Raw genomic sequence first — 13,163 nt, 5'->3', positions numbered from 1 at the left:
GCAACCTTTTGCGAACTGAGCTGTTCGTAACTCGAATTGTTTGCAAGTAGGGACGGTCGTAAGTCGGGGTACCACTGTACTCCGCTCATTTAGAATGGAAGCAATGTGTAGCCTGTAAGAGACCAGCCTGAGTCGGATCAGGGGGCATGAGCCGATCTTCTTTGGGGGAGGCACACTAACAGATAACAGGGTCCCAAATCATTGAGGGATGTATATGTTAATACCAACACCTTGATCCTGGCTTGGGAAAGGCACAGGAAGCCAATGCAGCTGATACAGCACTGGGAATATATGATCGAAGTGATTCATCTGGCCACCGTATTCTATATCTGTTGCCGTCTTTGAGTCATCTTCAAGGCGAGCCCCGCATAGACAGCATTGCAGTAGTCCATCTTTAAGATCACTTGCCTGTGGACTAATATCACCAAGGACACATCAAGTTAGGGGCATAACTGGGCAATCAGACGGAGCTGGTTGAAGGTTGACCCCTACCAATTCAGAGGGGAAATCCACCCAAACCCTAAAATGTAATTTCAGATTTTTACAAATGTGAGGTACTGATCGTAAGTTTTTTTTCCCAGCCAGAATTTACTTATAGACAATCTGTCACTAAATGCCAAGCTGTCAAATGGATTGAATACAGATCAGTATTATCCCAGAATAATAAGAATTGAAATAGTTAAGGCCTTACTCCATCATGAGTACGAAATCGGACTAGATGCATTGAGTCAGTGGAATGTACAGAAGTGTTGATTTTCCACTTTCCTGTTGATTCAATAACTGGCTGGCTGGCTCAGGGATTCAGGTCTCTGGCTGTGGAACCAGAAGTTGAGAGTTTGATTCTCCCCACTGGGCCTTCTATGAGTAGAGCTAGCCTGTGTTGTTGTCATTAAGTCGTGTCCGATTCTTCGCGACCCCATGGACCAGAGAACGCCAGGCCCTCCTGTCCTCCACTGCCTCCCAGAGTTTTGACTATGCAGACCTTTGTCGGCAAAGTGATGTCTCTGCTTTTTAAGATGCTGTCTAGGTTTGTCATCACGACTCTCCCAAGAAGCAGGCGTCTTTTAATTTCGTGGCTGCTGTCACCATTTGCAGTGACCATGGAGCCCAAGAAAGTAAAATCTGTCACTGCCTCCATATCTTCCCCTTCTGTTTGCCAGGAGGTGATGGGACCAGTAGCCATGATCTTAGGGGTTTTTTGTTTTGTTTTTTGATGTCGAGCTTCAGACTGTTTTTTGCACTCTCCTCTTTCACCCTCAAAAACACGTTCTTTAATTCCTGCTCACTTTCTGCCATCAGAGTGGTATCATCTGCATATCGGAGGTTGTTGATATGGCAAATAGTTGACTGTTAAGGAGCCCCTGCTTGCATTCTGGGTCATCTGCCAAGCCACTCCACTGGTGTGCCATGAGGAATCCAAGCGAGGCCCAAGTAGCTATTTGATGCTGTGAGTTACGTCATTTCCCATACACTGGGGTATTTATGTAAAAGAATTTGGGCCAAAGTGCCTTTATCAGATTTGTAAAAGAACAAGAGTGGGGACTGATCCTGACTCTCGAGCACAAGGGATGTATATAATAAAGTCCCTTGTTGTGTGCCCATCAAGCATCTGTATTCCAGCGATGGCCATCTCTTCTGGAGATCTCTGTGTCCTATCCTGACAACTGTTTTGGGGAGAAAAATTAGTTTCTGTGCAAAACACGAAATAATCAGGATTAGGATGTGTGGCCTTGTTTCCTGTTTAGGCAGGAATGAAATGAATGGAACAACTCTATTGTTAGTCCAGTAAGAAACACTGTATCCAATTCAGGTTTAGGCATCAGGGACTCGATCAATTGCACATTTTGGCCATTTTCTCCTTGACTTTCATTCCGACTGATGTTTGCGTCAGCCAGCAAACATGGGCAAAATTCACATACCACCCTCCGAAAAGCTATACAAATCTCTCTCTCTCTCTCTCTCTCTCTCTCTGTGTGTGTGTGTGTGTGTGTGTGTGTGTTCTCTGACCTATAATCATTTTCCTAACATACTTTCCCCATTGAGTACACTTCCTTGGAAGGGTGATCAGGGACTCGATCAATTTCACATTTCGTCCATTTTCTCCTTGACTTTAATTCCGACTGGTATTTGCGTCAGCCAGCAAACATGGGCAAAATTCATAGGTCATTTTCCTAACATACTTTCCCCATTGTGTACACTTCCTTGGAAGGGTGACCCATCCATCCACCCAGCATGACGTATTTTAAATGCAATTTATCCTAAGGTGTGAATTTCTGAACATGGAGCAAATTTGTAGCAGTGCGGTCCACAGTCCGTGGAATTAGGTTCCATTGATTCAAATGGACCTCCTCTAACTCACTGACTTATTTCAACCTAGAAAGGCACAGTGAGAGGAAGCCCTTTGGAGCCAGAGATTGGGAGTTCGATTCCCCGTCTGTGCCTCCTTGGCAAGGGCTGGACTCAACAATCCAGAGGGTCCCTTCCAACTCTGCATTTCTAAGAATCCATGGAACCTATGGAGGAGAAGACTCACCCCATCCCCATGGAATCAATGGGCCTCCTCTAAATGTGATTTACTCTGCTAAGCAACTGGATTTCGGTTGATATAATAAAACAGAACAAAGCAAAGCAAAATAAAATTTTAAAAAATCATCCTTCATCATTTCAAGCGTCGTTCTTTTTTCAATGTGGAACATGGCTTAAATTTTTTTTCCGGGGTCCGAGCTCCCTTTCGGGCCCCGAAGAGTTAAAGGCGTCGAGCCTCGTTTCCTAGAAGGGCCCTGGATGCGGGGAGTCCCTCCCCCGAAGCCAGACGGTCCTCCAGTGATGCACACACTCCATAAAGGCTCCTCCCCCTTTCCCCAGAAAACTGGATTTTGAATCTCTGAATGCTGGCACGTGGGAATCAGTAAGTTTAACATGGGAGGAGGAGATTAAGGAGGTCAGGGAGGGGGAGATAAAAAGGCAAGGGGGGAGCAAGATGGGTGGAACTGGGGAGAAGAAATCGATGCATCTGTTTCTTCTCCTCCCAAGGCTCCCCCTCCCCAAAAAATAGAGAGAGTGTAGAACAAAAAAACAGGTGGGGGAAATTAGATGGGATTTATCATTCCCTCCCCTCCGTGCTGGGCTTGATTTATTTACGCATCCCTTCCCTTTTTTGCAATTTTTTCCCTCGCAATTTCCAAATAGCCTGTTGTTGTTTGCTTTGGGGAGTTTGTTGTTCTGGCTGCAGTCTCTTGTGAGGCGTAGTGGTTAGAGTATGGGTTTGGGACCAGCGAGGTCAAGCTTCTAGTCCTCACTGAGCCAGCAAACTCACTGGGAAGGTTGGGGTAATCTCATGCGGAGACTGAGCCACCTTATCTAGCGGTGGCCAGATTCCTAGCAGCGATTTACACGCAGGGAGCAAAATCATGTAAGTCCTAGGGGTGAACTGCTATTAACTTAGGAGATGCTGGTGGTGTTCCTGGTTGGATGATCAGGAATGCAACGGCAGCATTATTGATTAGTGGCAATTAGCCACCATGATTTCTACAGTTTTGTGTTGTTGTTTTTTTAAACTGCGCTGTCAAGTTGGAACCCACATACAGTGATCCTAATAAGGCATTTAAGGTAAGTGAGGGTGCAACATGGCCATTTGTCCCTTTGTGTGGTCCACTCTTAGATGGGCTGGTTCGCTCCCTTTTCCCACACGACATAATTTAGCAGTCTGTGCCCATTTCTAAATGTAACTAATAAATATTGTTATATGATTGGCAGAAATCATTATCCAGAGTTTCTGGCATGATTTTTTCCAAGCTTTAGGTGGTCCTCCTTGGCATTTCCATACATGTGCTATCCAGGCCTGACCCTGCTTAGCTTCTGAAAGCCGAAAAGAGTGGGAGTACTCAGGATACTGTGGTGGAGAAGGTGAATTGTCTGTTTTTATCTTCAGGTTTACAGGAAGAAACTACTTTTTGTTAATCGGCGAAAGAGGAGTCGTCCGTTACAAGCCCCAGTGTTGGAGATTTTGTGAGTTAAGCTTCTTCTTCCAAAGATAAGCTATTCCCATGGTGATTGGCTGCCTGAAATGAGTTAATCCTCATCCAAAAGTTGGAGGTTTTCCTTCGCTGCTCGTCTGCGGAAAGCGACCCTCAGCATGTGGCCAGAAATGGCTTAAGCTTGCCCGCAACAGGAAAGAGATGGAAGCCGATCCAGAGACGCCGGCTTGTATGGTTCTCTGTTTTGAGGCTGCAGCAGACGAAGGGCACAGAAATGGAGAAAGGACTCTGTGCCTTGCCCAGGTTGGGGCGGCTGGCGAGTTTGTAACTTGGGCTGCCACGCCGGGGCAAGTGTGCTCAGAGGCTGAGGAGGGATTGGCCCAGAACTGGGAGGTCCAGTGGCAGGATTTCCTGAAGGCGGTCCACACCCCTCACTGGGTGAACCCAGAGTTGCCGAAAACCATGCGGTGGGAAGTGACCAAATCAGCCTTGGTCCCTTCCAAAATGGTGGCAGATTTGGGTGGCGGGCCTCCTCGAGAGGAGGTCGGAGTCGGACTGTTACCCAGCCTCAAAGAAGGTGTTCTGGAGACCTGTCATGACCTGGAATCTGAGGAGATGGTAGATGGTAGAGATGCAAATAAACAGATCCCCAGTGAGAGTGTCATTGATTTGGAGGCACGACGCCAGCTCTTCCGGCTGTTCCGCTACCAGGAGGCCGAGGGGCCTCGCCAGGTTTGCAGCCGACTCTATGAGCTTTGCCACCAGTGGCTGATGCCGGAAAAATGTACCAAGGAGCAGATCCTGGAGGCGCTGATCCTGGAGCAGTTTCTGGCTGTCCTGCCACCGGAGATGCAGAGCTGGGTCAGGGAAGGAAGGCCGGAATCCTGCTACCAGGCTGTGGTCCTCGCTGAGGACTTCCTGATGAGACAGGAAGAAGCTGCAGAATGGGAAAAACAGGTGAGGAAAGAGTTTTTTTTTTCCTGAACCATCCTGAGGAGATGCCAAGTTGGGAATAAAGGCAGGGGAGAAAACCTTAAAATGGTCACAGTAGATCACGTGGTAGGGAACCTTTGTTCCTCCCGTTATTTTGGGCTACAAATTTTTAATCACACACCTTCACCTTTTCCAGGATTGTAGAACTGGAAAAGGTGCATATCTAGGGGAAGACTTGCCCCAGATCTCCGACTGTGTGTGTGTGTGTGTGTCACAAAACGGAACATAGAGTGAATCTTAGTTTAATCAAGTTTAACAGTAAACTTGATCACTTTCAACAGGAGGAAAATTGCAAACACAGAGAGAGAGAGAGAGAGAGAGAGAGAGAGAGAGAGAGAGAGAGAGAGAGAGAATATGTGTAAAGTGATCCATGCTATATAACCAAACTGTTTCTCTTTTATAACTCTACGTGGAATTTTCCAAAGTAGTACAAACCAAGCAGAAAGCAAGGAATGTATAATTACAAAAAGCCACAACAATAAAGGCAATTTTCTCTGTTCAGGAACAGTTTTTATCATAGAGCCCTTGTTTGACCTGACCCAGGGAATACAAACTTTCCGGAACCACTCTCATGTTGAAAAATGGATACTTCTGTACTCACTCTCTTCCTGCACGTGCAAGTGGGAAATAAAAAAATGGTCAAGAAATGCAAAGATTTCCTTGATGAGGGGCATGTTTGCCACGTTTGCGATTGTTTGGCTTGGAAAAGTGGCAAGAAAAGGGCAATAGGGTAGAAATGTTTTAAACTACACACAGCCAGGGTGGGAGAAACAGAGAGAGGAAAGTGAAAGAGGGAGGACTGGGAACAGATAAATATTTTGCATAGTTTTCAGAGTTAGCAACAGAGAAGGCCCTCTCCTATGATCCCACCAAACACACCTGTGAAGGTGGTGGGATCAAGAGAAAGGCTTGTCCAGGTGATGTTAAATAGGTTAGAGGAACTAATACTTTGAATTCTGCCCGGAAATAGATCGGCAACCTGTTGAGCTGCAATAATTGAGTCCATTTCAGGAGAAAAGTAGAGCTAAATATTTTGAATGAATCAATGAATGAATGAATGGGACTTCTGATCCAAAATGTTGTTCTAGAACATAATCTTTCTCATTGTCCCTGTTCCTACCTTCTTGTCCTCTTACAGGTGGTAGGAATGTCTACAGAAATGTTTGTGAACTTCTATGACGAAGCTTCTTCCGATCTCTACAGGGCAGAGAAAGAGGAGAGGAGCAAGGACATAGAATTGCTAGGTATGGAACAGTCATCCCTGGGGGTGTTCACAGATGATGGGCCAATCCTGATATCGTGAAAGTATCAGCCGGGCAATCAGATACCTTGAGGTTAATAGAAATACAAATAGTCTTTAATGGGGACATGAAATCCCCTGAAAAACACCCAATGGGGAATGAATGGGGTTATTGCCTACACCAGTACTTCCCAATCGTGAGTCCCTAAATGTTCTTGGACTACAACTCCCATAAGTGTGTCTGTTCAGCTGGCACCATGCTTGTGTATACATTATTATTTGTACTTATGTTTTAAATGGGTGGAAGTTAGATGAGCAAAGTGGTCCAAACAATAAAGACCTCAAAGACTACAACTCCCAGAAATCCTGGCCAGCACCGTGTGTGATGAAGTCTTCTGGGACTTTTAGTTGAAGAACATCTGGAGACCCAAGGTTGAGAACCACTGGCCTACTCAGTCCTGTTCTGAACAGATCAGCATTAAACTAAAGAAATGGGCAACTGAATAAAGAGAGAGAAAGGGAGCATTCAGCAGAGAGGTGGCGCTCTCTTTGAATTGAGAGGCGGGAGGGAAGGGTTGGTTAGTGCTGGATAGATGGAGGGTCACCCCAGCCCCAAAAATTGTCTGTCCAAGTCAATCAAACCACAGGCGCCATGCGAGGTTGTAGAAACTCCAACAGGCAATAGAGCAGGCGCAGCCCTTGAGAAAATAAGACTATGGGGATATAGAATAGCATTTTTCAAATGCTTGAAAGATGGCCATACAGAAGATGGGCAGGATCGGTTCTCAGTCATCCCAGAGTGCCAAACAAATAATATAGTGGTGCCTCGCATAGCGACGATAATCCGTTCCGGACAAATCGTCGCTATCCGGAAATGTCGCTATGCGGGGGGAAAAACCCATAGGAACGCATTAAACTCTGTTTTATGCGTTCCTATGGGGGATAAACTCATCGCTAAGTGGGAATCCTCCACAGGGCCGCCATTTTCGCCACCTCGGTAAGCGAGGGCAGGGCGCGAAAACGGAGCGGGCGGCCATTTTTTCTTCTTCCGGCGGCCATTTTGGAACTGCCGATCAGCTGTTTTTAGAACATCGCAATGCAAAGATCGGTAAGCGAAACGCTTACCGATCATCGCAATGCGAGTTTTTGCCTATGTAAACATCGTAATGCAATCGCTTTTGCGATCGCAAAAGCGACATCGCTATGCTGATTAGTCGTTAAACGGTGCGCTCGTTATGCGAGGCACCACTGTAATAGGCCCTCGCTACAGGAAAAAAAACTTCTTAACTATTAGAGCAGTATGACAGTGGAACCCATGACCTTGGGAACTGGTGAGGGCTCCAGCACTGGAGGCATTGAAGAGAACGTTAGACAACCCTGTGTCAGATCGAGGGACGTGGTGGCACTGCAGGTTAAACTGCAGAAGCCTCTGTGCTGTATGGTCTGTAGCTCTTCAGCTGTAAGATCGAATCCATGCAACGGAGTGAGCGTCCGTCACTTGTCCCAGCTCCTGCCAACCTAGCGGTTCGAAAGAATGCCACATGCGAGTACATAAATAGGGACCACCTCGGTGGGAAGGTAACAGCGTTCCGTGTCTAAGTCGCACTGACCATGTGACCACGGAGGATTGTCTTCGGACAAAACGCTGGCTCTATGGCTTGGAAACGGGGATGAGCACCGCCCCCTAGAGTCGGACACGTCCAGACAAAAATTGTCAAGAAGAACCTTTACCTTTACTGTCAGATCTGCTTTGATTTAGATTCCTGCATTGAGCAGGAGATTGAATTCAATGGACTTGTGGGACCCTTCCAGTTCCATTGTTTTATGATTCTGTGATTCCGTGTCTGCCCTCTCTTCTAAACATTAATACTTTTTCAGCACTTGCAGTAGAGTACAGTAAAGCCCCATCTCGATGCAGCCTTCAGGCAGTTTTCTGTCTTTCCAATGTTTCCTTTCTCTCTGCTGTGCTCCGTCTCTTTTCCAGCAGGACAGGATCCGATCCCTGAGTCTGATGCATCCCAAGCAGTGCTGGGAATCGGCTTTGTTGCTTCAGGAGAAACAGAGGGGCAGGCGGGAGGTTGCCAAGCTGAAAACTGGGGGAGCGAACCCTCGTGCGGTAAAGTCCCTGAGAGGCCCAGCCTGCGCCTGGGGACGAGGAAAAAGAATAGCGGCGCTTTCCCCAGGAAAAGCCAGGACCAGAAACGGGACTTCAAGCGGTATCAGAGGATCCATGCTGGCTTTAAGCTGCACATCTGTACTGAATGCGGGCAGAGTTTCACACGGAAAGCGAACCTCTTTCGGCACCAACAGCTCCACACTGGACAAAAGTTGCATTTCTGTACCATCTGTAGGCGAAGCTTCACACGGAGGGAAAACCTTGTAAGGCATCAGAGAATCCACACTGGTAAGCAGTGGCAGGGAAAGAAAGATGGATCTTTCTTTCTTTCTTTCTTTCTTTCTTTCTTTCTTTCTTTCTTTCTTTCTTTCTTTCCTTCCTTCCTTCCTTCCTTCCTTCCTTCCTTCCTTCCTTCCTTACTTACTTACTTACTTACTTACTTACTTACTTACTTGATTGATTAATTGATTAATTGATTAATTGATTAATTGATTTATACCCCGCCCCTCTAGACAGAGTCTACTTGGGGCAGGTTACAAAGAAGAATAAAACATTATAAAATACAATCAAATGAAAACCATCAGTATATATAAATCAATGACATAATTATATCAACAAATTAGAAGATCAAGATGGAAAAAAAATAAAGAAAAAGAATCAGGTGTTTCTCTCTTTTTCTCCCTCCCTCCCTCCCTCCCTCCCTTTCTCTCTCTCTCTCTCTCTCTCTCTCTCTCTCTGTCTTTCTTTTAAAAGAAGTGTACTTTTTTATTGGGTAATTCAAGGCAATGCTGTTTAAATACAGTTTTTAAGGGCATCTCTGGAGTCGCAGCCTATCTGAGTCATTGTTGTTCGTTTTTATTGGGCTACGTTTGTTTTTTTTCTTTTTCTTTTTCTCTTGTTCTACTTATACTACTTATTGTTTGGATCCTTCCTCCCTCCCTCCCTCCCTCCCTCTCTCTCTTTGTAAACCACTTTGATTTGGATTCCTGTACTGAGCAGGGGGTTGGACTCGGGGAGGGGCGATAGGCCCCTTCCAACTCCATGATGCTATGATTCTCTGTGATTTAATTTAGCAGGTCGTGGATGGAGGATCGAGAAAGAGGGGGAACTTCTCCAGGTGACCCTAGAAGGAACCGAAGCCTCGGAGGGAGACGCCCAAGGTGGACCAAAGAGGGAGGAGAAACCACCAACCGAGGATGGGTGGACTAAATGTATGGAGCATCCAGAGGGTGCCTACTTTGAATTCACCATCCCACCTACGGGATCCCAAGGGACGAGGAAGTGCACCTGTCCCGTTTGTGGGAAAAGCTTCACCCGCAGAGCGACCCTTAATAGACATCGGAGAATGACCCACCCGGGAGAGAACCAGGATAAAGGCACCGATTGTGGGAAAAGCTTCAGCCAGGGGACCCGCTCAGGGAGGACACCGTACCAGGGAGCGAAATGGGAGGGGAAAACTCCTCTGGATGCGGGCTTTAATAGTCGTAAAAGAAACTCAAAAGGTCGGACGTGGTTCCGGTGCCTGGAATGCGACCGAAGCTTCGGCTGCCACTCCCACCTCCTGAGACACCAGAGGATCCACACCGGGGAGAAGCCGTATTCGTGCGCGGACTGTGGGAAGAGCTTCCGCCAGACGGCGCACCTCGTGAAGCATCAGAGGACCCACCGAGATCAGAAGGAAGGTGTCTGTTGAAAAGGGAGGAGAAATGTTATCCTCCCTGACTCTGCATCCTCTCTTGAGGGGGGGGGGCAAAGAAGGCACACCCCTAGACACAAACACACACACACAAACACCACGTTCACATTTTTGGTATAGGGGGAAAAGGGAAGATGGAGATGCATTTTTGTATGTAAATAAAATAGGAGGGCCTGTCGCTTCGGGCGCTTGTGGCCCGTGCAGAAGGCCTGGGGTTCAGGCCCTGGGGGCGGGGGGAGTTCTCTGACAAAAAGGACTTGTCTTGATTTGGAGACAGCTTTGTGTTTTCAGGATCCCACGGCACATTAAACACGAGCAACTCTGTGATGTGTGCGTACGTGTGTGTTTGGTAGGCAGAAGATTTCGCTGTTGAGAGCCCGTCATCGTAGGCATCGTGTTTCTTAGCACCGATGAGAAACGCAAACCAAGGGGTGCTTGCAATTAAAAGATGTGACCGAAGATTATTTGGGGCAGCTCGCCTATGGCGAGGAAGAAATAAACTATCCCAGGGATGAGCAGAGACGGCTTTGAAATGCACACCTGTGTCAAATTATATTCTGTCCAATGTTTTAGGACTGGCTATGTCCTGGAAAAATCAGTGGTGGCACTGCGGGTTAAGCCGCAGAAGCCTCTGTGCTGCAAGGTCGGAAGACCAGCAGTCGTAAGATCGAATCCACGCGACGGAGTGAGCTCCTGTCGCTTTGTCCCAGCTCCTGCCAACCTAGCCATTTGAAAGCATGTGAAAAATGAGAGTAGATAAATAGGTACCACCTCAGTGGGAAGGTAATGGCGTTTGGTGTCTAATCGTGCTGGCCACGTGACCACGAAAACTATTTTCGGACAAACGCTGGCTCTATGGCTTGGAAATGGGAGATGAGCACCGCACCCTAGAGTCGGACACGACTGGACTAAATGTCAAGGGGAACCTTTACCTTTATGTCCTGGAAATGCCCAACTAGGTAAATGAAAAAAAAGTTTGCCTCTCATCACAGCTTTGAAAAGATTTCTCTCGAAATGCAGTACAGTTGGCCACATCTGGCATCTGCAAGGAGACATGGCAGCGTGGAGTACTTCTGTTAAGATTCCGGCCAGTTTGCTCTTTTCCCCCTCCTGGATTTTCTGTTTCCACCCACCCATCTGCCTGTTGGAGTTTTTGACACCTTGCATGAGATCTCTGCTATGTGTGGCTGGGAGGAACCTTTCTGGGCTGGGATGACTGTCAATCACAGCACTAGCCAATAATAGTCCTTTCCCTGCCTCTGATTCAAAGACAGCCCCGCCTCTCTGCTCTCTTCTTTTTCCCTCTGTTACTCTCTTGTATCTGTTGAAGCAATGAGTCTGTTGTAGAAGCAGCAGCCGTGTTTTGTCAGATTGCTGTAGATCCGTTCAACTGTAAGTAAAGAAACATGCTTTATTCTTCCTATGACTCCTGTTTCAGAGTGCCTTATTGAGACTGTAAGTGCCAGTTGAGAAAGAAAAAGAGGGGGTGGATTACTCTGTGGAAGCTAATTCTGCTCTGTAAATCTCTGTACTTCTGCTGCACAGCTAGAAGAATTTAACCAGAAACCAGTGCTTTTTTGGGAACGGATTGTGGTGTACGGAAAGAAATTGCTCTTTCCTATGAAAATGGTTGCTTTTTTTGATTGCATGGAAATGGCTTTGGGACTCACCATTTCTAGTTTAATAACCTGCTCTTATAGCCTGTGAAACAGATAATTAAATATTGTAATGGGACTACCGATGACACATTCCATTCCTCATGTTGTCTTCTTCTGCGGAGCTCTCAAAATTTTGCTCTTAAAATAACCACTCCTGGTTATTTTCCCAAACCAAGTAGTAGACACCCTTCAGTCTTGAGAGAATATGGTAGCGTGCTCTGAATAGAGGACTTGGAACAGTGTCTAATGTGGCTGTGCAGGCCAATTCGAGAGGGACGATCCCTTCCACACTGAAGACAAATACAATCTGTCCCCTGTCCAGCTCCTTGATTTTGCTGCTTCCGGGACTGCCTCTTCGCTTCAGCCTGCTGGACAAGGGTCTCTTTAAATTGGGAGAGGCCGTGATGCACCGCCTGCCTCCAGGCTGAACGCTCAGATGTCAAGGTTTCCCATCTGTTGAGGTCCATTCCTAAGGCCTTCAGATCCTGCTTGCAGATGTATCACAGCTGTGGCCTCCCTGTGGGGCGATTTCCCTGCACTAATTCTCCATACAGGAGATCCTTTGGAATCCGACCATCAGCCATTCTCGCAACATACCGAGCCAACATAGACGTCGCTTTTTCAGTAATGTATACACGCAAAAAATTCCAGCTCGTTCTAGGACTACTCTGTTTAGAACTTTGTCCTGCCAGGTGATACCAAAAATGCTTTAACCCACATGATAGAAAACCTGTGCCCTCCAGCTGCTCTAATACATGGGGTCACTTTATAACCTTACTGAAACAGCTTGCTTCTGGCAAAAGAAAAGTCTCATTATCTTAAAATTTACCTACATTTATATAGTCCAACATTTTGAATTGCGTAATGCTCTGATTCATTAGGGAGGCCTGATCAACAGATAAGAGAAAGGAACTTCCTTGTTTATGCATATTTTTAACCAGAATAGAAATCACGGCAGCAGAGTGGAAAAGAAAAGACGGTTTATGCAGAGAATGGGAAGGGAAGATCCAGTGGCCATCTTTATGGGTGTGGGAGATTGAGAGAGAAAGGAGAGAGAGACTTGAAGGGAGAGTAAGGGAGATGAAGAGGAGTTACAGGGAGGATCCCAGGAGAGCCGAGACCCTGATGGACGGATGCTGTGGGATGATGACCTGGACAACGAGACCGTGCCCCCTGTTGGAAAGCCCGATGGGATAGACCAGGAGAGACTGGGTCCCCACAGATCTACCGGGACCATGGAACAATAGTGATGGAAACCTCTTCCTGTTTGAAGATTGGAAGCCCCTTCCAGACCTATAGGCAGAAGGAGAAGAGACTCGCAGTCATGTCCCAGACACTTGTTTACTGTTAAATGCACTAATAAATCTTTCACCTCTTTGGAAGCAACAAAAAAATCGACTGATTTGCTTTGAACCGAACATGGAGCCAAAAGTCAAACCCTGATAGAGTTGTGGATTTTTAACAATAGGATTAACACCCAGAA

General features: G+C 46.7%; 1 protein-coding gene across 4 annotated transcripts; it reads left to right on the top strand.

Annotated features, from left to right (window-relative positions):
* The first annotated feature begins 2,806 nt into the window (after positions 1 to 2,806).
* On the top strand, positions 2,807 to 11,768 carry LOC140703989 (uncharacterized). 4 transcript variants are annotated; one of them, XM_078388136.1, is made up of 6 exons: positions 2,891 to 2,908; positions 3,571 to 3,609; positions 3,932 to 4,934; positions 6,109 to 6,214; positions 8,198 to 8,614; positions 9,400 to 11,768. In XM_078388136.1, the coding sequence occupies exons 3-6, from the start codon at positions 4,179 to 4,181 to the stop codon at positions 10,017 to 10,019; spliced, it is 1,899 nt and encodes a 632-aa protein (XP_078244262.1). In that variant the 5' UTR covers positions 2,891 to 2,908; positions 3,571 to 3,609; positions 3,932 to 4,178; the 3' UTR covers positions 10,020 to 11,768. The 4 variants fall into 4 exon arrangements, with proteins under 4 accessions (XP_078244263.1, XP_072844455.2, XP_078244262.1 ...); XM_078388137.1 differs by lacking the exon at positions 3,571 to 3,609 and having other exon boundaries at positions 2,807 to 2,908; positions 9,403 to 11,768; XM_072988354.2 differs by lacking the exon at positions 3,571 to 3,609 and having other exon boundaries at positions 2,807 to 2,908.
* Positions 11,769 to 13,163: the final 1,395 nt, after the last annotated feature.

Source organism: Pogona vitticeps, chromosome 2, assembly GCF_051106095.1.
Source record: "Pogona vitticeps strain Pit_001003342236 chromosome 2, PviZW2.1, whole genome shotgun sequence".
Taxonomy (NCBI): domain Eukaryota; kingdom Metazoa; phylum Chordata; class Lepidosauria; order Squamata; family Agamidae; genus Pogona; species Pogona vitticeps.
This window is presented reverse-complemented; position numbering and strand designations above follow the sequence as displayed.